Below are 24,100 nucleotides of genomic sequence, written 5' to 3' on the forward strand. Positions count from 1 at the left end.
TTACCCCACATAATTCACCTTTCACTGTTAGGATATTCTTTATGCTGAAAAAAATCCAGTTGGAAATCTAATTTTTTCAATAACCTCTTTAACATCCTTGATTTGTTGCTCTATCAATAACCATGGAACAACGCTTATATTTTGGATGTCTCCATCGCTATTTGAAGGAGTCGTACTTTGCAATGCATGGTTAGCCTCCTAAATGTCATTACAAATCTTGACATTTTTTTCTTTATCTCTCCTTCCATATAAGATTCAGTTCTTCCCCATGTGCATTTTATAAAACAAATGAACAATTTCTAGGTGCTCATAGTAGGGGAGTCTATTGAATTTCTCGGGATAACTTTTCGTTCCTTATGGAAGTTCCTTGTTGTTAATGCCTTGATGACCTACAATGTGAATCACAGTTAAAGATATTATAACAACATTATAACATGTCAATTAATACAGTGATGAAAATTTCACAAAATTACAAAATAATCCAAACATATCATATATATAGATACATAGACAATTCTATCCATACCACGAGAGACTCTCTAATATTCCATGCATGAGTTTTCATTCTCCATGGTCTTAATCAAGTCTCTTCTTTCCCATTGAAAATATGTTTTTTCAGTACTTCAGTAGATATGGTTCTTAGAAAGGAAGTGCTTATACTCATCAAACACCTTCTTTCTCAAGCTTCTTGAATGATGAGATCTCATCTTAGGACCACAAACTGGAAAAGAATATTTACCCTTTATTTGAAGACCTCAAGAGATGGAATAATTTTTATATCAATTATTTTAAGTATGTACAACAAAGGTAAAACTATTTAAAAAACATACATGAAATAAAGTTCACAAAATTAAACGCTATTAAAGTGCAGGGTAGTGTTATAACGTACCACAGAAATATGTTATCCATGGGGCATCAAGAACTGTCCATACAAGCATTGCATGGAATTCAAATTCCCTTTGTGCGTCTACTAGACTAATTCATCGATAAGAGGTTTGGTATATACATTCATAGATTTGACTTGGTACTTACCTAATTGATTGAACAGACAATACATAATTACTACATATATGAGTAAATAAAAAAATTATAAGACGTAATTATAAGGCATAATTGAACATATATGAGTAAAATAAAAATATATAGGACATTATTATGAAACAAACAAGACAAATCGAATGTTATTTTGTTAAAAATAATTATTCTAAACAAATTAATATCTAGAACAATCATTGTCAACATTATGTGCTCCCTCTTTATTTTTTTTTTCTCGATAAAACTGAGCTAATTATATTACAAAAAAGTCAAAATTACAACGAAATTTACATCTGGGCCGAAGCCCTGTTTCTTAAAAGAAGATGTCAGTCATTGCTAACCTTGCAGAGAGATTCGACACGGAGTATACAGTAATCGACACGATGGATTCAGGACTTGACACGGTGAATACCGCAATCGACACGATGGATACATTACTGGACAAGGTGAACGTAATTCGACACGATGTGAATAGAAAACGACACGGTGAACATGTAGACTGACGCGTGGACTGAGACTATGGTGATTTGGACCGACACTGCGAACATAAACCTTATGACAGATATACAAAATCATGAAAATGAGAAGGTCAGAAAGATTCATTCCTTGCTGCCCAGACTTGGTGTCTTCTGAGTTAATCTTCATCCGTGGTGTGAGGCTCATCTTTTGCAGGACCCTTGAGCTTTTCCGATTCTTCCTTACCCTGACACGAGCTCCTCTGAACAGGCTCACTGGGGCCGGCCTCATCCTTCTGAACCGGACGCCTGAAGTCGACAGTGGGAGTCTCCATATCCACCCGCGGAACAGTCACAGTTTCCAAGCGCCCCCGAACACTGCTGCAGTGCTCCACGGTAACCGAAACTATCAGAGTGTTGTTAGCAAAAGCACAAGGGATTCTGTAGCGAATGGCTGGGTGTTCCGTGTGACCACACTCCGGGATGCCCCGGCTTCCTCTAACATTGCGGCCCGGAGGCCTGTTTTGCTCAGAGGTAAATTCAACTGAGGACGATGGTGAGATTTCAGGCCTCTGAGAGGCAGAACGACCCCGTGACCCTCCTCTGCGACTGCTCATTCTGAGCCTCTCCCTTGGCATTTGACAATGGCTTCCCACACCAGCGATTCCCTCAGAAACCTTACTCCAAGCAATCACCCACTCAAACGGCTTGAGATGCGGCAGAGTGGTTAGGGTGGCAACCTTAATAGCTTCCATGCTCCTCGGATGTTGCAGCGCATTGAATGGTGCCTGCAAACGTCTGTACATTCCCACAGCGTTCCCCTGCAATCGACTAGACAGACTAACGACATTCCCCTCCACATAAACCATTTCCAACTTGCTCATTGCTTCGCCTTCCGGCGAATTTATGGAGCCTTCTCCTTGGAGTGGCGTGGCTTGTCCGGGCTGACAGAGGCCCATGTGACAAGCCACATGCCTCTTAACTCCCTTAACACGCGGCATTGAAACTATTAGCACCCGCATCCGGGAGAAGGAGATATTTTTGCACCAAAGAGATGCATTCTTTCTTAAGTTGATCATTTTCAACCATATCCAGAGCACCCGAGAAATACGTTGTCGACTGAGCCGCTCCTTGATTAGCCAACCTATCTGCCACCTGGTTTGCTGATCTTCTGACATGCTTGAAGGTTATGTTGTGGGGAATGAGAAGCTTTTCCTCCAGGGATTCCAGACGACTTAGCAGCCTCCAACTTTTTGCAATTTTGACAGCTCTGGCGCCGGCTTGTATTCTTTTGGCTGCCTCTATTAGTATGAGCGAGTCCCCTTCAACTTCAAGGGGAGAGAGGTTATATTGCTCAGCAAAACATATTCCTTTCCATAATCCTTCCAGCTCTGCGGCATTATTGGTGTTTTTGCCTAAAGAGCCAAAGTACAAGAGTTTCACATCTCCTGAATGATTTCTTATGACCCCTCCGAAACCTGCAGGGCCGGGGTTGCCTTTGGCTGCTCCATCGAAGTTTATCTTGTAGGAATTTAAGGCAGGAGGGGACCAGGATGAAGGAGAAGCAGATATGGAGCAAGGAGCGGTTTTTGCTTTGACCAAGGGCTTGAGATCCAGATCCCATTCCTTCAGTATTCTGCATTCTTGTGGGATTTCGGGCATGTCAGTATCATTCCAGATTCGGATGGCCAAGGTTTCTTGTATATTTTGTTTGAGAATGAGCCAAAGATCATCCATGGATCGATGAGTGTTGTTGAAGATTCGATGGTTGCGCTCTTTCCACAGAGTCCAGTACAGGAAGCCGGGAATGATATTCCACAGAGAGTTTAGAATCTGGCACTTAAATGGATTTTTGACCCAGTGTCTTATGTTTTCCGTGACGTCCGCCTGTCTAGGGATTGCTCTCATATTACAGTTTTCGACTTTCTTCCATATCTGTTTTGCGAGAGGACAGTCTTCCATTAGATGACTGATAGTTTCATTATTAGCATTGCAGTTTGGGCATCTGGAGGGCCCAATGAATCCTCTTTTTAGTAGGTTATCCCAAGTAAGGATGCGCCTTTTGCTTAAAAGCCAGATGAAGGTGGAGATCTTGGGCCATAGTCCCTTGTTCCAGACTTTCTCCCAAATTTGATCTCTTTCCTCTTGGAGATTGGAATATCGCAGATGGTGAGCTTCTTTAGTGGTGAAGGTGCCCCTGGTTGTGTATCCCCAACGTAATTTGTCCTGTTGGTTGGATAGGCGGATTCTCCTTTCTTTAAGTTCTTGTTCTATTTCTGTGTATGTTTCTCCTTGCCAATCTGTTTGCCATTGTTGCGCTGGTTTCCATATCTGAAAATCGTGATTTGAGGAGGACTGCCAGAACTGGTGTACCTGGGTGATACTTGTTTGCTTCATGTGTGCCTGCCAAAGAGGTTTGTGGAACAAATTTGCGAGTTTTGGGAGTTGTTGCCAAGAGTCCTCCCAAAATCTGGCGGCAGTCCCTAAGTGTATTTCCCAAAAGCTGTGTTCTTGAATGAAGCGGCTCTGCGTTTTTGCATTGTTCCAGATGAGTGAACCTTGCACCGTGGGATTGATTCTGATGAGATCACTCCAGCTGCTGCCTCTGGCATATTTTGCTTGCCATAGTTGAGCCCATGGGGAGTTTGGCTTGGAGACCCAGTTCCACCATATTCTAGCACCCATTGTGTTATTGCTATGAAGCGGATCCCGAAGTCCTAACCCTCCTTCTGATTTGGTTTTGCACACCTCTGTCCATTTGACAAGAGCCCATTTCCTGTTTAAGGCAGTGGATCCCCAGAGGAAGTTGCGTTGCAGAATGCGAATAGCCTTCAGAATCCCTTTTGGAGCTGCCAAGATGGAGAAGAGATAGAGCGGCATTGCTTGCAGTACAGATTTAATGAGAACAAGCCTACCAGCTAGATTTAGAGCCCTGTAAGTCCATGAGGAAAGCTTTGATTCAAGTTTGTCCAGAAGTGCCCTCCAAGACACTTGTTTGATCGCGGAATCGGAGAGGGGGGCTCCTAGATATTTTGAAGGCAAATGGGAGATTGTGAATCCCAGAGTTCTGGCAATGTTCCTTTGCGTGGAGGGGGGTGTATTGAAGAAAAAGAGCTGGGATTTGGAGGCGTTAATAGAGGTGCCAGAAGCTTCAGCAAAGATATTTAGAAGGGTTTTGAATACGGAGGCTTCTTTAACAGAGGGATGCCCGAAGAGCAGAGTGTCATCAACAAATTGTTGATGGGTCTGGGGAGGACGGCCGTGGAGGGATAATCCTTTGAGAGCTTGGGAGGAAACGGCGTGTTTCAGGAGCCTACTTAATCCCTCGGCCATTAAAACGAAGATAAATGGCGAGAGCGGATCCCCTTGCCTTATGCCCCGAGAGGATTTGAAGGGAGGTGAGGGAGATCCGTTCAGTAAGACTGAAAAACTTGGAGAAGTTATGAGGCTCATGATCCATCTGGTCCAGGTTGCATTAAAACCAAAAGCTAAGAGCATTTTATGAATGTAATTCCAGCTAAGTTTGTCGAAGGCTTTAGAGAGGTCGAGCTTGAGAAGCATACCTGGTTTTTTTAGGAGCTTTAGAGAATGTATGACTTCATTTGAGAGAATTATACCATCCATGATTTGCCTTCCCTCGACATACCCTGTTTGCTCTGGAGAGATTAGCATTGGTAGTAGCGGCTTGAGACGGTTTGCAATGACCTTAGAAATGAGTTTGTATATCACATTGCATAACGCTATTGGTCTGTATTTCTCAGGTTTGCTGGAGGCTGCTTCTTTGGGTACCAAGGCTATGAAAGTTGAGTTGAGGGCAGGGAGGACCCAGTGCATGCTTCGGGATTCATCCACTAGATTCCATACTTCAACTTTAATGAGCTCCCAAAATTCATGAAAGAAGTTGGCTGTAAATCCATCTGGCCCTGGTGCCTTGCCATCTTTGAGTTGGGCCGTGGCTTCTTCTACTTCCTTCAGTGTAACAGGTTGGAGTAGCTGATTGTTGTGTTCCTCATTGATTATTTTGGGAATGTGCTGCGTGATGGCTCGGATTGCCTCATCCCGATTGACTTCAGGTTCCTTTAAAGTGTCCTTGAAGTAGCCTGTAAATTCTTTTTCCATTTCTTCATGAACCTCTATTCTATCACCCTGTTGATTATTGACGAAGGTTATTTTGTTGTGCATGCGCCTTTGTATGGTAGTTTTGTGAAAGAACTTTGTGTTTTTTTCTCCTTCTTTCAGCCAGCTTATTCGGGATTTTTGTTTCCATAAAATTTCCTCTTGTTGTTGGCGCTCTTCTATCTGACTCCAGAGGCTCTGCTCTTGTTGTATTTGTTCTTCTGTGCGTCCTGCCAGAATGAATTTTTGTTGAAGTTCTTTCATTTGCTGCTCCAGCTTTTGTTTGCTTTCCTGTATGTTGCCAAAATGAGTGCGATTCCATCTTTTTAAAGCTTGTTTCAGATGTTTTAACTTTTCTTGAAACTGATACATCTTGGCTCCCGCTGGTGGTGAATATGATGTCCAAGCTTGAGTGACAACATCCTTTAATTTGTTGTTTTTTAGCCAAAAGGCTTCAAAGCGAAAAGGTCGATTGCAGCCATGACCTGGTCTTGACCAATGAAGCAGAATTGGCCAATGATCCGAGCCGCTTTGAGGAATTATTGAGGTGCTGAAGTCTCCTCCGAGGTGGATCGCATTGTCAGAGATTAGAAAACGATCCAACCTTGAGGCGATATGGTGGGCTCCTTTGCGCTTGTTGGACCAAGTAAAAATACCATTGGAGGTAGGAATGTCCATGAGCTGATTGTTCTGAATGAATTGCTTGAAGCCATTGCTGTCGCTGTCGAGCCGTACTCTGCCCCCTTGTTTTTCCTCCATTGATTTTATGATATTGAAATCTCCCCCTCCAATCCACAAGGGGAAGAGTCTATTTGCATTAAGGAGGGAGATCGTATCCAGGAGGTCCAATTTTTGCTGAATCGACTGAGGGAAATATACATTGGTGAGGTGCCCATGAATGTTGGTGCCTATGAGATGGAAGGTGGCTTGAATTAGATGGAGAGTGGCATGGAAATTGTCCAACGTAACAATCTGCGGGTTCCATAAAATGGCCAAACCGCCTGACGCCCCTGAAGCGTCGACTGAGATTGACCTACTACCTGCCCAGATTTTGTTGCCGAGTTTGTCTATCATTGTGCTACTGCTTTTTGTTTCTTGGAGAAAGACTACTGCTGGTTGTTCTTGCATAATCAAGTTTTTTATCATTCTGTGTTTAGAGGGACTGTTGAGTCCTCTGACATTCCAGGATATGAGCTTCATGGAGATTGCGTTGAGGGTTTGAAGAACTTTGTCAGCTTGGGAAATAGCCCCGAATCCATAAGTATTTCCCCAACTGTTATTGTTCTCTGAAGGTCTGTTTTTCTGCCTCTTTTCTTTGTTTCTTTAATGATTTTTTTTCCATCCCAATGACTTCCACCTTGAATACCCAGACTTTTATGGTGATGTACTCGCGACAAAACTCCTTCAATTTTGTCTATTTGCCAGGGGGGGATTGATTCATACTCTTTTTGTTTGCATGCTGTCTCCAATTTGGAGATTTCAAGCTTAGAGATGTCAAACTCTTCTAAATTAACATCTACTCTGTCTTCCTCCATAATGATCGGGATGTTTTGCTCCATCTCCTCTGCATTATCATGGAGACTTAAGGCGAGTGCTGCATCAAGATCCATATCTGAAGCTATTTGATTTTCATTCAATTTGGATTTCCCTTTAGAGGGGAAAGGGGGTTCGAGATCTGAAATAGACTTGGTGAGCGCCAATGGGGATGAATCTGCAGGTTTGGAGAAGGCGGGATCCGAGGATGATAAGGAGATGGAGCGGTTGGAGGGGGGCACGATGGGAATCTGATGATCCAGGTTTTCAGAATGGGGTGGATTTGGAGAATCCTGAGAGGCTAGAACAGAGAAACGGTTCTGGAGATTCACCTTGGGTCCTGGATCTGGGATAGCCTGGTTTTTCTTGGCATGCCGGCGACGGGTGGGGACTTTGGTAACCATCTTGATCCTTAGATGTCTCATTTGAAGGAACAAATGGCTGAACATTTAAGGGGCAGTCACGGAAGAGATGGCCGTGTTCATGACATTTTCTACAGCGAAAGGGGATGTGCTCATAATCTAAGGACTGCTTCCATTCATAGTCATCGTGAAAGAGACTTACCGTGTCTGCAAGCGTCTTGGTTAGGTGCATCTTGACGCATATCCTGGCATAGGAGGTGTATTTGCGAGATTTTGTTTCGGTTGCAACTTTGATAAATGTCCCCAGCTTGTTGCCAATGTCAGCCAGTGTCTCTTCTTTCCAATATTCCACAGGAAGTGAATACATTCTTATCCAAACAGGGGCCCAGCTGAAGTCTTCTTTGTCCGGATTGAATCTTGGCTTCCATTCAGTTAGATACAAACTGGAAGAGTTGAAGAAGTACGGGCCACCTTCAAATACCTTCGTTTTATCTTCGAGACAGTTGAAAATAGCTGTGAAGAAGCCCTTTGGGCCAAGCTGCAATGTCACTTGTCCTTTTGGCTTCCATTTGGAGGCTATCCAGCCTTGTAAGGCTTTCTCTGTGGGCCAAAATCCCAGAAACTTTCCAATGAGGGCGTAGTCCTGCATGTATTGTATTTCGCTGTTGATACGATGGCTTGGCAGATCCACCTTGATTGATTCTGCCGCTTTTGGTATGCAGGTCCTTGAAGTCGCTTTGGTCTTAGATGGTTCCGCATTGGTGTGCTTGTCATTGTTTTCTGTATCCTCTTCATTCTGGGCTGCATGCAGCTTTTCTTTCTGCGTCCTTTGCTGGGTTTCCTCTGTTTCCGGATCTGTGTCTGCAGAGGGCAGGATCACCGGCTTTTGCTTGTTGTCAGTCATGTGCATGTCCTGTGGAGGGGAGGCAGAGCTCTCCCCTCCTGCGTCTGGTACCATGTGCGGCCGTCAATGGGGAGACCTGCAGAAGCGAAGGCAGGTCCGTGTAATGGCGGCTAGGTTTTTGTTTTCCTCTAGCGAATCGCCTCAGAGCGCATCCTTAGATGATGATATTTATGTGCTCCCTCTTTATTGGCTTCCATTGAGGAATGTTATTTTTTATAACAAAAACGGGCCACACCAAGTAAGTAGATATGGGCCCTCCAAATGGATTGATACCGTCAACTACTAATGAAAGCCTAGGATTACAATGTTCTTGTTGGGTCCCTATAATACTAGTGATTACCCCATTACTATTGTAGTTATACCCCTTATTTATATCGTTGTGCCCCTATTAACCCCATGTTGTTATTTATGTGCCCCATAGAATCCCTCTATTGTTATTTTTGTGGCTTTATATTATTATTGTTAGGTCGGCAGGATTATATTGTGACTCCTTAGACTCCTATATATAGAAAGGAGGTTTTTTCATTTGTATCATCCAAGAATTGTTCATTTATGTAATGTAAAGGAGGTTTCCCCCTCGAAGAGGCTGAATTTTAAGGCGTTGATATATCTTTTCTATCTTTTCTTGAGCTGGTTTCATAACATTTGGTATCAGAGCTTCGGATTCTAGGGTTTTGCTGCTCCAAACAAGTCATCGTGGAATCACTATAACGTTTTTTTTGTGACGTTTCAGAAGTCGCAAAAAAAACCCATTTGAGAAGAACTCGTGCTGAACCTTAGGTCCGAATTTCAGAGCTTTTCGCCTGATATGTGCGGAGATATGATCTGAGGAAGTTGGTATTTTTGCAGACTCCTGAATTACATTCAAAACAAGTGACCTGGGGAAAATCGTCATAACTTTCTCTCTGGGGATTGGATTGAAATTTCATAAGAAGGTGCAGAAAGAGGACGGACTGTAGTTTCTTGTAGCATGTTTCAGATCCAAAGGTTGAAACAGTGACTCGTGGAACGTCGTACAAGTTCACCCTACTGAACTAGTCTAAAAGCAAGTCACTGTGGGAGATTTCACATAACTCTTCCTTGGAGAATCCAATTTGGGTCAGACTTGTGGCATTGGAAAGAGATCGCAGAAGGCTACTACAGGTCGCAATTTCAGAACTGGATGATCCAAAATTACTGAGGTACATCAGATTCAATATCAGGCTTCTATAAAGTGAAAAAAGGTGTGTAGTTTTTTTTAAATTTTTGTGTAAGCTTGGTTTAACGGAATTCAAAGGGCATAGTAAAGCATTGTTATCGGTAATTGATGCCCCGAGGAAAGAAAATCAAACACCTAGTAAGGAACCTGAAAGCTCTAGCATGACTCATGAAGAAAAGGAAGAAATGCTACATGATATATCAAAATTACAAGAACAAGTGCAACAAATGTCACGCTCACAAAAGCTAACAGAAGCTAAGGTAAATGGAATAGAATCTAAGATAAATGGCGTGGAATCTAAGATAAAGGGCATGGAAGCTAAGATGGATGATTCGAAGACAGATTTGAAGAGAGACATGGTAGATTTGAGGACAGATTTGAAGACAGACATGGTAGATTTGAAGACAGATTTGACAAATTTTCTACAAGAAATACTTACTAATGGTGAAAAGGTTGTAAAGGAAACTCATGATGTGAACAAAAGAAATGTTAATCATGATTCCATAGACTCTAATGTTGGATCGAAGACCCACCATATTCCAAAAATCGATATGAGGAAGTTTGATGGCAAGGATCCTGCCACATGGATATTACAGATGGAGCAGTTCTTCGATCTCAATAATGTTAAAAACACACAAAAGGTACGTATGGAAACTGTATATTTGGAACCAAATCAGTTTGTATGGTATCAATGGCTTTGCTCTCGTAAACAATTTATCACTTGGGCAATTTTTACGGAAGAATTGATAGCACATTATGAAGATACAAAAAGCAACACTTTTTTTAGCCAATTGATAAGTCTCAAACAAAAGGGTTCAGTAATGGAGCACATTGAGGAGTTCCAAAAATTGAACATAAGGGTAAAAGATATTCCAGAGGAGCATAGGATTGATGTGTTCATAGGGTCTTTAAAGGATAATATCCAACATGATGTTCGCCTTTGGGAACCTGATTCATTAGAGAAGGCATTCAGGTTAGCAAGAAAAATGGAAAGCAAAATTATGGCAACCAGGAAGCATACCACTCACAACTATAAAGACGGAAGTGTTGTTGCCCCTAGTCTTCCACAACCTATAAGGTTGACACCACAACAATTGGAAGAAAAAAGAGAAAAAGGGCTTTGTTACAGTTGTGATAGCAAATACACTAAAGGTCATAAGTGTGCTGAGAAGAAATTATTCTACATAGATTGTGAAGAGGAAGAAGAAAAGGAGCAAGAAAGGTCAAAAGAAGAAGATATACTCCAGGAACAAAGCCTAGATGAAGAACAAATAAATCCGACCATATCTTGTAATGCATTGGCGGGAATTACCACTCCTCAAACCATCAAGATAGAAGGACAAATCAAGAAGAAAAAGGTAATAGTGTTGATTGATTCAGGAAGCACCCACAATTTTATTCATTGTAGGGTAGCAAAAGAATTGAATTGCTTCCTATATCCAGCACCAGAGTGTCAAGTGATGATTGCAAATGGAGGAACAATAAATTGCTCTGGAAAGTGCCATAATATCAAGCTATCCATGGGAGAATATGTATTGACTAGCCCAATGCTTTCCATTCCAATGGGAGGTGCTGATGTTGTACTAGGAGTCCAATGGCTACAATCCTTGGGTACAATAGCTTTTAATTTTCAAGAACTTTTCATCAAATTTTCTACAGAAGGAAAGGAAGTTGAATTAAGGGGTATTGCAGGGAAACCAGGAAAGATAATCAGCTCTAATGGTATGACAAAGCTTCTAAAAAAGGAGCAAAGAGGTGTAATTGCACAATTATGTTCGCTAGATGTTTCCACATCAGAATCATCTATTTCTCCAGATCTCCAAAAAGTCCTGGACAATCATTCCAAGGTATTTGAGACTCCCAAAGGTCTCCCACCTATGCGTGATCATGATCATGCTATTCATCTGATTCCAGGAAGTGTTCCTCCAAACATCAGGCCGTACAGATATCCATATGTCCAAAAAAGTGAAATTGAACGTATGGTTGCAGAAATGCTAGAGGCTGGTATAATTCAACCAAGTCAAAGTTCTTTCTCTGCTCCAGTAGTATTGGTGCACAAGAAGGATGGATCATGGCGCATGTGTCCGGATTATAGGGAGCTCAACAAGCTCACTATTAAAGATAAGTTCCCCATTCCTGTCATTGATGAATTACTGGATGAATTGCATGGATCAATTTACTTCACCAAGTTGGATCTTCGTTCGGGATATCATCAAATCAGAATGAAGATTGAAGACATTCCGAAAATGGCATTTAGAACTCATGAGGGTCATTATGAATTTTTGGTCATGCCTTTTGGCCTTACCAATGCACCTTCAACATTTCAAGGTTTGATGAATTCAATTTTCAAACCATTCCTTAGAAAATTTGTGTTAGTATTTTTTGATGATATACTAATCTACAGCAAGTCTTGGAAGGATCATGTTGAACATGTTGACAGGGTGCTACAACTATTGGAGGAGAAACAATTATATGCAAAAAGATCCAAATGTTTCTTTGGAGTCCAGGAGGTGGAATATTTGGGTCATATTGTATCTCATGAAGGAGTTAAGGTAGACCCTAGCAAAATTAAAGCCATTAAGGAATGGAAAATCCCCACATCCATAAAGCATCTGCGAGGATTTCTTGGGTTGACAGGGTATTATCGCAAGTTTGTTAAGAATTATGGGAGAATAGCAGCACCTCTAACAACATTATTGAAGAAAGATGCATTTTCATGGACTCTGGAAGCAACAAAGGCCTTTGAACATCTTAAAGAGGCAATGTGCCAAGCACCGGTCTTAGCTACACCGGACTTCACAAAAACCTTTATTGTGGAATGTGATGCTTCAGGAAATGGAATTGGTGTTGTTCTAATGCAAGATGAAAGACCCATTGCTTTTGAAAGTCGTCCAATCAAGGGAAAGTTTTTAAGCAAAGCTATTTATGAGAAGGAAATGTTGGCAATACTCCATGCACTTAAGAAATGGCGACCCTACCTAATGGGAAGACACTTCAAGGTAAAAACGGATCATGATAGCCTTAAATACTTTTTAGAACAAAGATTATCCTCTGAAGAGCAACAAAAGTGGGTCACAAAGATGTTGGGTTATGACTTTGAAATCATCTACAAAAAAGGGAAGCAAAATGTGGTGGCAGATGCACTCTCAAGAAAGGATGAGGATGTGGAAGCATTGTTGTGCGCCATTTCTATTATCCAACCAGATTGGATAAACGAAGCAAGGGAGGAATGGAAGAATGATGAAGAAGTGTGGGCACTTATTCGAAAGCTACAACAAGATTCCAGTACTTTGATACATTTAGCTGGCAAAATGATTCGTTATGGTACAAAGATCGCTTATACCTCTGTAAGAATTCCCAGCTAAAACAAAAGATTCTTATGGAATTGCACACTTCTCCCTTAGGAGGGCACTCAGGATTTTTAAAAACTTACCACAGGGTTAAGAAGGAATTTTTTTGGGATGGCCTTAAATCAGATATTCAAAAGTTTGTGGCGGAATGTTTGGTTTGCCAACAAAATAAAGTTGAAACAATTAAGACACCAGGTCTATTACAACCTTTATCCATTCCAAGCCAACGTTGGGAGGAGGTTTCAATGGATTTTATCACAGGTTTACCCAAGTCTGAGGGAAAGAGTGTCATCATGGTGGTAGTTGACAGACTTACCAAGTATGCACACTTTTGTGCATTATCACATCCATTTAAAGCCAGTACAGTTTCTACTGCATTTATGGAAACAATTCAAAAGCTACATGGAAACCCAAAGATTATTGTAAGTGACAGAGATCCCATTTTCACTGGAAATTTTTGGACAGAATTATTTTCTTGTCTTGGTACTCAGTTAGCTCATAGCTCATCTTATCATCCTCAATCTGATGGGCAAACTGAGATAGTAAACAAATGTTTGGAAGGATATCTTCGTTGCTTTGTATCTGATAAACAGACACAATGGGTCAAATGGTTGCCTCTGGCTGAATGGTGGTATAACACTTCCTTCCATACAGCAACAAAAATGACCCCATTTATGGCATTTATGGGTATCAACCACCATCCATCACATCATATTTAAGAGAAAATTCTAAGGTTCAGGCAGTGGAACATCACATCGAACATCAACAACAAGTCCTCCAACTCTTAAAGGATAACCTCGTGTTGGCACAAAATAGAATGAAACAACAGGCAGATCAACATCGCAGTGAAAGAAGTTTTGATGTAGGTGATTGGGTATTCCTACGGCTACAACCATATAAGAAAATGTCCCTAAAGCAAGCTAAGAAGGATAATAAATTATCACCAAAGTATTATGGTCCGTACAAGGTGTTGCAAAAGATTGGTACTATGGCATACAAATTGGAGCTTCCTGCAGCTTCTCGATTGCACCCAGTTTTCCATGTTTCATGTTTAAAGAAGGTTATAGGCGACAAGCTCCCAGTTCAAACAATATTGCCAGAACTTGACGAGGAAGGAAAAATTATATTGGAACCGGAAGCAGTCACAGAAACAAGAACTCGACAGCTACGAAATCGATCAATTTCAGAGTATCTTATCAAGTGGAAGAACTTATCCGCTGAAGATTCCACATGGGAGGATGAGAATTTTATGCAGAAGTATCCAGAACTACTCAAGCGTTGAGGACAACACTTTTTTGAAGGAGAGGGGCATGTTGGGTCCCTATAATACTAGTGATTACCCCATTACTATTGTAGTTATACCCCTTATTTATATTGTTGTGCCCCTATTACCCCCATGTTGTTATTTCTGTGCCCCATAGAATCCCTCTATTGTTATTTTTGTGGTTTTATATTATTATTGTTAGGTCGGCTGGATTATATTGTGACTCCTTAGACTCCTATATATAGAAAGGAGGTTTTGTCATTTGTATCATCCAAGAATTGTTCATTTATGTAATGTAAAGGAGGTTGCCCCCTCGAAGAGGCTGAATTCTAAGGCGTTGATCTATCTTTTCTATCTTTTCTTGAGCTGGTTTCATAACAGTTCTCTTTTAAACTGTAGCCATTTTTCCTCTATATTCCTAAATACAAATCCATCTGTAGGAATTTGAAGAACACCGTCTTCATTTCTATTTGTTGCATGGTAATGCATAAGTTCTACTATTCCTTTTCAACTAAACAATTGTCACAAATGTGGAATTAATGGAATATAATGAAGAACCTTGCAAGTGACCTTTTTTGTTAATTGATTGGTTGGATATCTACTCTCATCACATTTTGGGAATTTGTCTTTCAATGCATATTTTTTATAATAGAGAATGTCATAATTAGGGCATGCATGAATAATTTGATAATCCATTCCAATATCTTTCTTAATGGCATCTAAATCATGGTACGTACGAGTTAAAATAATTGATGGTTGTAACAAAAAATAACCTAATAATCCACAACATAATACAAAAGTTGTATTTGTTAATATACCAAACAATATTAATCATACATATTTCATCTACATGTTAAAAATTAATTAAATTATGATCAATGTACTAACATTAAAAAAAATGGAAAAAATAATTGTTTTATCATGTATATAGTACTAAAGGTCACAAATTATATTACATATCTTAGGAGTTGTGTCACACATGTGTTTGACAAACTATTCGCCACCTTTAACTTGACTAGCAACAATGCAATAGAGAGAAGCTTTGTTTGTGAGCCTTCATGTTATGAAACCAACTCACAAAAAGATAGAAAAGATAGATAAACACCTTCAAAATAAGCCTCTTCGAGGGGGAAACCTCCTTTGGATTACTTAAATGAACAATTATTGGATGATACAAATGAAAAGACCTCCTTTCTATATATAGGAGTCTAAGGGGTCATAATATAATCAAAGCCGACATAACAATAATAATGTAAGGGCACAACAATAACAATTGTGGGCTTCTATGGGGCACAATAACAACAATCTGGGGACTACATGGGCACAACAATATAATAAGGGGTTTGCAATAATAACAATAAGGGGTTAAACTAGTAGTATAGGGACCTAACATGCCCCTCTCCTTCAAAAAATGTTGTGGTCATCGCTTGAGTAGTTTTGGATGCTTCTGTATAAAATTTTCGTCCTCCCATGTGAAATATTTAGTAGTTAAGTTCTTCCACTTGATGAGATACTGTCAAATTGATCGATTTCATAGCTGTCGGGTTCTTTTTTCCATGACTGCTTCAAGTTCCAGTATGATTTTTCCTTCCTTGTCAAGTTCCGACAATATTGTTTGAACTGGGAGCTTGTCACCTATAACCTTCTTTAATCATGAAACATGGAGATTTGGGGGCACTTGGGAAGATGCAGGAAGCTCCAATCTGTATGCCATAGTACCAATATTTTGCAACACCTTGTAAGGACCATAGTAATTTGGTGTTTAGTTTATTGTCCTTCTTAGCTTGCTTGAGGGACATTTATTTGTATGGTTGTAACCGTAGAAATACCCAGTTGTCTACATCAAAACTTCTTTCACTGCAATATTGATATGCCTGCTTTTCCATTCTATTTTGTGCCAAAGTGAGGTTATCCTTTAAGTGTTGGAGAACTTGCTATTGTTGAGGGTCTACCTTAACACCTTCATGAGATACAATATGACCCATGTATTCCACCTCTTGTACTCCAAAGAAACATTTGGAGGTTTTTTCATATAATTGTTTCTCCTCCAATAGTATGAGAACTCTATCAACATGTTGAACATGATCCTTCTGAGACTTTTTGTAGATTAGTATATCATCAAAAAATACTAACACAAATTTTCTAAGGAAGGGTTTGAAAATGGAATTCATCAAACCTTGAAATGTAGAAGGTGCATTGGTAAGGCAAAAAGTCATGACCAAAAATTCATAATGACCCTCATAAATTCTAAATGTTGTTTTTAGAATGTCTTCAGTCTTCATTTTGATTTGATGATATCCTACATGAAGGTCCAACTTGCTGACGTAAATTTCTCCATGCAATTCATCCAATAATTCATCAATGAGAGGAATGGGAAATTTATCTTTTATAATGAGCTTGTTGAGCTCCATATAATCTAGAAACATGTGTGATGATCCATCCTTCTTGTGCACCAACAATACTGGAGTAGAGAAAGAACTTTGACTAGGTTGAATTATACCAGCCTCTAGCATTTTTGTAGCCATACATTCAATTTCACTCTTTTGTGCAGAGGGATATTTGTAAGGCCTGATGTTTGGAGGAACACTTCTTGGAAAATGAATAGCATGATCATGATCATAAATAGATGGGAGGCCTTTGGGAGTCTCAAATACCTTGGAATGATTGTCCAAGACTTTTTGGAGATCTAGAGAAATAGATGATTTCGACGTGGGAACCTCTAGAGAACATAATTGTGCAATTACACCATGTTGTTCTTCCTTTAGAAGCTTTGTCATGCCATTAGAGTTGATTATCTTTCACGTTTTCCCTGCAATACCCCTTAATTCAACTTCCTTTCCTTCTGAAAAAAATTCAAAAAGAGTTCCTGAAAATTAAAAGTTATTGTACCCAAAGATTGTAGCCATTGGAATCCTAGTACAACATTAGCACCACCCGTTGGAATGGAAAGCAATGGAATATTCAGAACATATTCTCCCATGGATAGCTTAATATTATGGCACTTTCCAGAGCAATTTATGGTTCTTCCATTTACAACCATCACTTGACACTCTGGTGTTGGATATAGGAAGCAATTCAATTCCTTCGCTATATTACAATGAATAAAATTATGGGTATTGCCCGAATCGATCAACACTATTACCTTTTCCTTCTTGATATGTCCTTCTATCTAGATAGTTTAAGGAGTGGTAATTCTAGCCAATGCATTACAAGATATTGTTAGATTCATTTCTTGATGCTCGATGTGATCTTTCACTTCTTGAACCTTTTTCTTCTTGATATGTCCTTCTATCTTGAGAGTTTGAGGAGTGGTAATTCTTGTCAATTCTTTAAAAGATATGGTCGGATCAATTTCTTCTTTCTCTATGGTTGGTGCATGGTGTATATCCTCTTCTTTTGATGTTTCTTTATCCTTTTCTTCCTCATTTTCAAAATCTATGTAAAACAATTTCTTCTCATCACACTTATGACCTTTAGTGCATTTGCTATCACAATTGTAGAAAAGCCCTTTTTTCTCTTTTTTCTTCCAATTGTTGTCGTGTAAACCTTGTAGGTTGTGGAAGGCTAGGGGAAAAAACACTTCCATATTTAGAGTTGTGAGTTGTATGATTCCTTGTTTCCATAATTTTGCTTTCAAGTTTCCTTGCCCACCTGAATGCCTTTTCCAATGAATCAGGTTCCCAAAGACAAACCCTAACTTCCTCAAATCATATCTCCAAAAATATAGCAAGACAAGATATGAAATTAGAACCCGTGGTTCTGGACGATATCTTCTCAGATGAGTTTTTGTTTTATCATCTGAAATGTCGTAGAAAAATAGTTATAGAGAAAGTGCTACAAAGGCCTGTTTGGAGCAGCGAAACCATAGAATCCAAAGCTATGATACCAAATGTTATGAAACTAACTCACAAAAAGATAGAAAAGATAGATAAACGCCTTCAAAATAAGCCTCTTTAAGGGGGAAACCTCCTTTACATTACACAAATGAACAATTCTTTGATGATGCAAATGATAAGACCTCCTTTCTATATATAGGAGTCTAAGGGGTCATAATATAATCAAAGCTGACATAACAATAATAATGTAAGGGCACAACAATAACAATACTGGGCTTTTATGGGGCACAATAATAACAATTTTGGGACTACATGGGCACAATAATATAATAAAGGGGTTGCACTAATAACAATAAGGGGTTACACTAGTAGTATAGGGACCTAACACTTCATAAAGATGTTTAATTTCCCTTTCAAGTACAAGTATATCAAAATCACGATCATCATACTAGTTGTCATCATCATCCTTTCCAACATTATTAAATTCCTCCTGGATTAATCTATTTTTCCCATATTCTTCTATTATGTTATCAATATCATTATCTTCTTCCATATGATCATTAGATTGATCTTGAATATTAATCACTCCGTGTTACTAAACATGTTCATGTACTATGACCACCTCTTCCTCATTGAGAAATACCTTGGGGGGGAATACTATACAATCATAATCAATAAAGTAATATTAGTATATATAGAAATATGTAAACATTGATATAACAACCGTTTACAAATATAATATAGAAGGAAAACAAAGACAAGAAAGACAAAGAGAAATACAACTTAGATGAGACCAAGAGTCAAAGACAAAAAATCAATGATGATTCTTGTATAATTTATCAAGATATTTAAGAATATGTTGAAAAAATATAAGAAATATATTACTTTTCTTGACATGTAGGAAGTGAGAAACTTTCTGAGATATATAGCCACAACCATAATTAGAAACATATTGATCTTAGTTTGCATTCATAATTATAATTCCATATTGTTTCTTAAGTTCACTTAGAGACCAGAAGTTTTAAGAGGATAGGTGAACAACTATGAGCCTGCGTGAGAGAAAGATAGAAATATAACAAATCAATGCATTCATGAAACTTGTGCAATTTAGCAATATGTTTACGATTATGTAGAAAAAAATTTAGGAACAATCAATACATGTAAGTTGTAGGAATGATTTTGACACATATTCTAATGATATGTAAGAATTTTTAATGCAAAGAAGTGTACCAAAACTAATTCTAATGATGTGCAAAGATGTGAAAGATATAGGGGTGAACATACTTAAAAGTGACACCTACAACTATAAGAATACATGAAAAGGATGCTTGCACATGTAATTGACTGTAATACTCCTAACGAAAATTTTACAATGATAACAAAGTCATGCAAAGATAATAACACTGAATTTTTCAAAAATGCATACACATAAACTAGAAATATCTCCAAATCCACAAATTGGCGAAGATTTTATTATTAATAGTGTTGTGGTACAAATGAGTTGGAGAAAATGCACTTAGGCATGCACAAGGTAAGCTACAAGCACCAGGTGATGAATACAAGAAATCTCAACAACTATAATAGCAAGCTCCTATACAAAATTGTGTTGCTACTCTAAAACTACATTGTTGCTTCACTTCAGCCCCTAATTTCCCACCTGTAGAGTGCCCAATTTTTTTTATAAAGTTAGGAGAGTGCTCCTTGCCCAAAACCCAGAAAGCCTAGAAAGGGTTTGGCCTATCCCCAAGCCAAAGTTGAACCCACAAAGTGGTGAAAATTCCCAAACTAACTCACAATTCACCTTGTTATAAGACTTAGGAATTCATGTCCGAATATCACTCGAAAAATCTATAAAATTATTTATAAACTCCTCTCAATAAACCCACAAAACCCTAGAAAGGATTTTGGCTGAATCGACCAATCCGTGGTGACCCCCAATAAGTGCAAATTGCCCAATTTGGCTAGAAAATGCCCCAAAAAACTAATACTGCTCAATTAAGCCCAAATCCACCATTGGAAATCTCTCCCAATTTTGGCTAAATTCTCCCTTGAATAGTACCTCCAATCTATGATCTTTATCTCTCATCAACCTCTATTCCTCCAACCCTTGTGCACTACAAGAAATGTAGAATTTACGCCCCAAGAATTCTCTCAACTTAGCCCAGCTGAAATAATTTGCAAATATGCCCAACAAAAACTCTAAATTGAGCTCCCAAAATTTCCTCACTAGGGAGACACTCGAAGTTCTCTAAAATGAGGGTCGAATTCCCACTTGGAAATTCCTTGTGCTGAACAACACGGTTATCTTGGCTAAGTAGCTCAAGAGAACTAATGTTGAATTATCAAATGATCAAAGATAACAAATGGAGGCCTCCAAGGTCTATTTATAATTTCTAGTCCTCTCCCTTGGTGGTCCCCACCTTCCACTGATAAAATATTACTTTTCTGACATTCTTCATTAAAATAATAATTTCCACTTTTCTCCCAAAAAATAACATTTTCTCCTTTTTATTTAATATCACCAAAAAATGGAAAAACTCCTTAGTGAACTTTTCACTCACAAAAATTGGGAACATTATAGTCCTCCCCACCAAAAATTTCCTGTCCTCAAGAAATATTGTGCTACTCCAAATGTTTCCCTAGCCAATGCCAAGGTCCCAAATGTGCCACTAAACCACTCCTCATTGTTGAACATCCTGCCATACTAGTGACAATCCCTACATCAATAATGAATCGCCAAATTCCAATGGAATATCTGAATGATCTCCCCCTGTAGAAAGCATCTTGCCCTTGAGGGTAGATGAACCGCCAATTCCTGTTGTACCCAGATCCCATGCTAGTTTCAGAAGGGTGCCACCATGGTGACACTACGCCACTCTAACTATGATAAACTTCCCATCATGCTCACACTGTATCCTCCCCTATCGAAACCTGATGGTGGGATATCTATGAAGGTCAGTCTTAACGTGCCCATGCATCTCCATGATGTCAATGTCTACCCATCTACTATTAATCTCAATCCTAAGCAGCAACAAGATAAATCTACCTCACCATACAATGGAGGTTTCAACAATCTCCCATGAACCTACTCATCATAGAATGGAGTTTCCTATCAATCAAATCAATCCCCGGATCCCATAACTATACCTACTATAGCATAGCTCTAACAACTACTGGAATATTTTTGTTCCTCATCCCTAATCCTTGCATGAAACCGACATATAGGCCCTATATGTCGTTAACTAATATAATGCATGCTAATCTACCTTGTGCCTGCCACTGAATAGTACCGATGACTATTGGAAGGTACATGTGCCAAATAACTACCCCCTAAAGGAAACCAATAGATGGGTATCTAATACTTGCAATCGAATTAATGTATGCAAACCCATCCTGCTCCTACCAACCATTACCACTGAGTCTACCATCCACCCTCTCGATAGTGTGCCAATATAATGTCTGGAGGTCAGACACATACTGGAAAGGTACCTCCACCATACACGGTATCCACTGGTCATGCATGGTCCTGACATACCCTGTGGAAAGAGTGACACATGTTTCCCTCGTGACCTTCTCCCAAGGCGTAGGCTCACTGATGAACGACATGCCACCCATACAAATGATCACCTCATAACCCAACCTATGTTTGTTAACTCATGCAATGACCCAATTCCACCACTGAGAAGTATCTCCCCTAGTTCGTTGACTGTCATCCCAATATCTTGGGTGAGCTCCGAGTCCCCGACTGCTCACACGAACAGTGTAAAAGGACAACATGAAAATCATTTGTTCTTATAAGTGATGTATAAGAAGGAAAAGCATGTGCATCCCCATGGATACCATCGAGTATCACTGATTTGTATCCCTGTCAATCCTAGGTGAAGTACACCCAAAGGTATGCTCGGTTTCTCCATCCATAAGTATCCTTGGACGTAACCCTCCAAGGCCTTGTTGTGCAACGCCATATGCCCTTGAATCCCACTGAGTATCCATGTAGTCCTTGACCTAGCGTTGTACCCTACAACCTATCCATGTACACCACTAGATACCCTATGCTATTGATGTACCATCATGTACCATTGCATATCTTGCCTGTGTCACTGTATCTGGCTCTCCCCACATGTACCGATGCAATGTGAGTAGCTTAATGCAAGCCAACATGCTACATCAAATAACCATGCATGTCCATGCTCCTATATAGGCCACTTCTCATCACTACATACCTCTATACAACACTAGATGCTAGGTTCTAAAATTGGGTTTGAATGCATCAAGTCGCATTCCTCTCCATAAGAATGGACTCTGTGGCATATCATTGGGCACCCCTGGATACCGCTTCCTACTATCGTACCACCCTGTATCGTATGCCATCCTACATGTGCCAATGTATCCACCACTCTACTAGTAATCCCTCCATGATGTGGGCTACATCTCCCCATCTTCCCTGAAAGACCTGAGTGAATTGAATTCTCACATTCCAATGGGAATGACACTATTGTGTTTATCGTTAGTAGCTCCAGTGTCCAGTATACCAATGAGAGAGCACTGTATCCATGTAATGCCTTGTCCGATGGTCTTTCGATTCCACCTCCTCCTTGCAACTCCTGCCAGAGTAGGCTAATTAGCCTGTGACTCCATGCACAATCAATATGCCATGACAACTCATGAAATCTACCTACTCCTCTGCCAATCCATTCTATCACTAATGTTGTTAGGAACTCTAAAGGGGATATGAAAAGATGTGCGCACCCAACCATTGAGTTCATCATGTAGTTGCTACCATTACCTACCGACTCCATGATGTGATGGAGAATCCCACCTGGATCCCAACAATAGTCTGGCCCTCGATCCCCCCTGGTAATCCACTACTTATGATGAGTTGTGGTCATGGATGCATCTAACCTCCTAACCAACTCAACCAGGTACCAACTCAATATCTCTCACCATTCCACACCAAGGGAAGGATCGAGAGCATAAAATCCCGTACATGGAACTAACCCTCCATCTTGCCAAGGATGCACCCTGTGTAACTCATGTCCCCTCATCTCACCATCCTATTCAACACATAGAGTATATCAAGGTGACTATCCCTCTCCCTCTCTAATGTGTAGTGGTAACCTACTAGTGCTACCAGCCTGTAAGGAGTGAGTAGGGCTGCCCCATCTATCTAATGTGCACTACAACTAAACCATTAGGGAATCTTAGAACCATTCCCCAAGGCGAGTCAGTTCTATTGTAGAATGACCTCTCACATTTTTGTAGCCTTCTTTCATAACGTTAGAAGGCTAGCCCAGAAATGATGAAACTATGGAGGACGATTATCCTCTGTAAACTAAGTCACTGCTCTAGACCACTCTGGCTCTTCTGGTACTTCCTCAATGACATGTATGCCTCCAAGAAATTCATCAACCTATTGTGGGCACCCATCGTCTAGAAACCGGGTCATAGCACTAGGTACCTCATCAACTGTTTGTATCTCATCACTAGATGGCCCTCTGAGTGCATTCTCTAATCCCTCAACCGAGGTGTCAACTGGAGCTACAAAAGAGGCATCCAACAATGGTGACTTCTGCGCCACACTAGGTATATCGATGTGCCCCTTACAACCCTGCGTGTCCTCTTGCTCAACCTCCTCTTTGAGCTTCTAACATCTAAATCCTAGTCTCCACGATTAGAAATTCCTCTTGGTGTCATCCTCTAGCTGTCCTCGTCCTATCCACTCCCTTTTAGGGGGTCTGGTGTCCTCTCAGTCAAATCTCTCCATGAACCTCTGTGTGAACTCTTTGTAGGATGTGATATGTACATGACCCGAAGGGATCAGCCCTTGGTACAACCATTCCATAGCATGTCCATCCATGTGCAAAGTGGCATGTCTAATAGTTTCCAACTCCATCATGGTGTTTAGCCAAAAATATGTGTGCAATTCTTGTACCCATTTTCAGACAGAAATCCTAGCTGAACCATCAAAAGGGTGGGGGTCATTTTTCCCTCAATGATACTCACTCTCCCTTGAGCCATGGGTTTGTCTATAGTTCACCCATCATAGT

At 40.0% G+C, this 24,100-nt stretch overlaps 1 protein-coding gene across 1 annotated transcript; it reads right to left on the reverse strand.

Moving 5' to 3' along the window:
- Positions 1–2,477: 2,477 nt before the first annotated feature.
- On the reverse strand, positions 2,478–6,680 carry LOC149240195 (uncharacterized). Its single transcript, XM_089370101.1, has 2 exons — positions 5,795–6,680; positions 2,478–5,590 (listed from the first exon to the last, which is right to left on the reverse strand). The coding sequence occupies exons 1-2, from the start codon at positions 6,678–6,680 to the stop codon at positions 2,478–2,480; spliced, it is 3,999 nt and encodes a 1,332-aa protein (XP_089226227.1).
- Positions 6,681–24,100: the final 17,420 nt, after the last annotated feature.

This window comes from Pinus tabuliformis, chromosome 8 (genome assembly GCF_031772625.1).
Source record: "Pinus tabuliformis cultivar Carrire ecotype Pingquan chromosome 8, CPIR1, whole genome shotgun sequence".
Lineage (NCBI taxonomy): Eukaryota > Viridiplantae > Streptophyta > Pinopsida > Pinales > Pinaceae > Pinus > Pinus tabuliformis.

Bases quoted from the DNA above. Each gene is read 5' to 3' on its own strand.
- LOC149240195 (XM_089370101.1), bottom strand. From the start codon at position 6,680: ATGATAGACAAACTCGGCAACAAAATCTGGGCAGGTAGTAGGTCAATC. The intron at 5,591-5,794 runs GTCAGATAGAAG...AAGAATTTACAG, and splicing joins ACAAGAGCAGAGCCTCTGGA to GCTACTTCAAGGACACTTTA.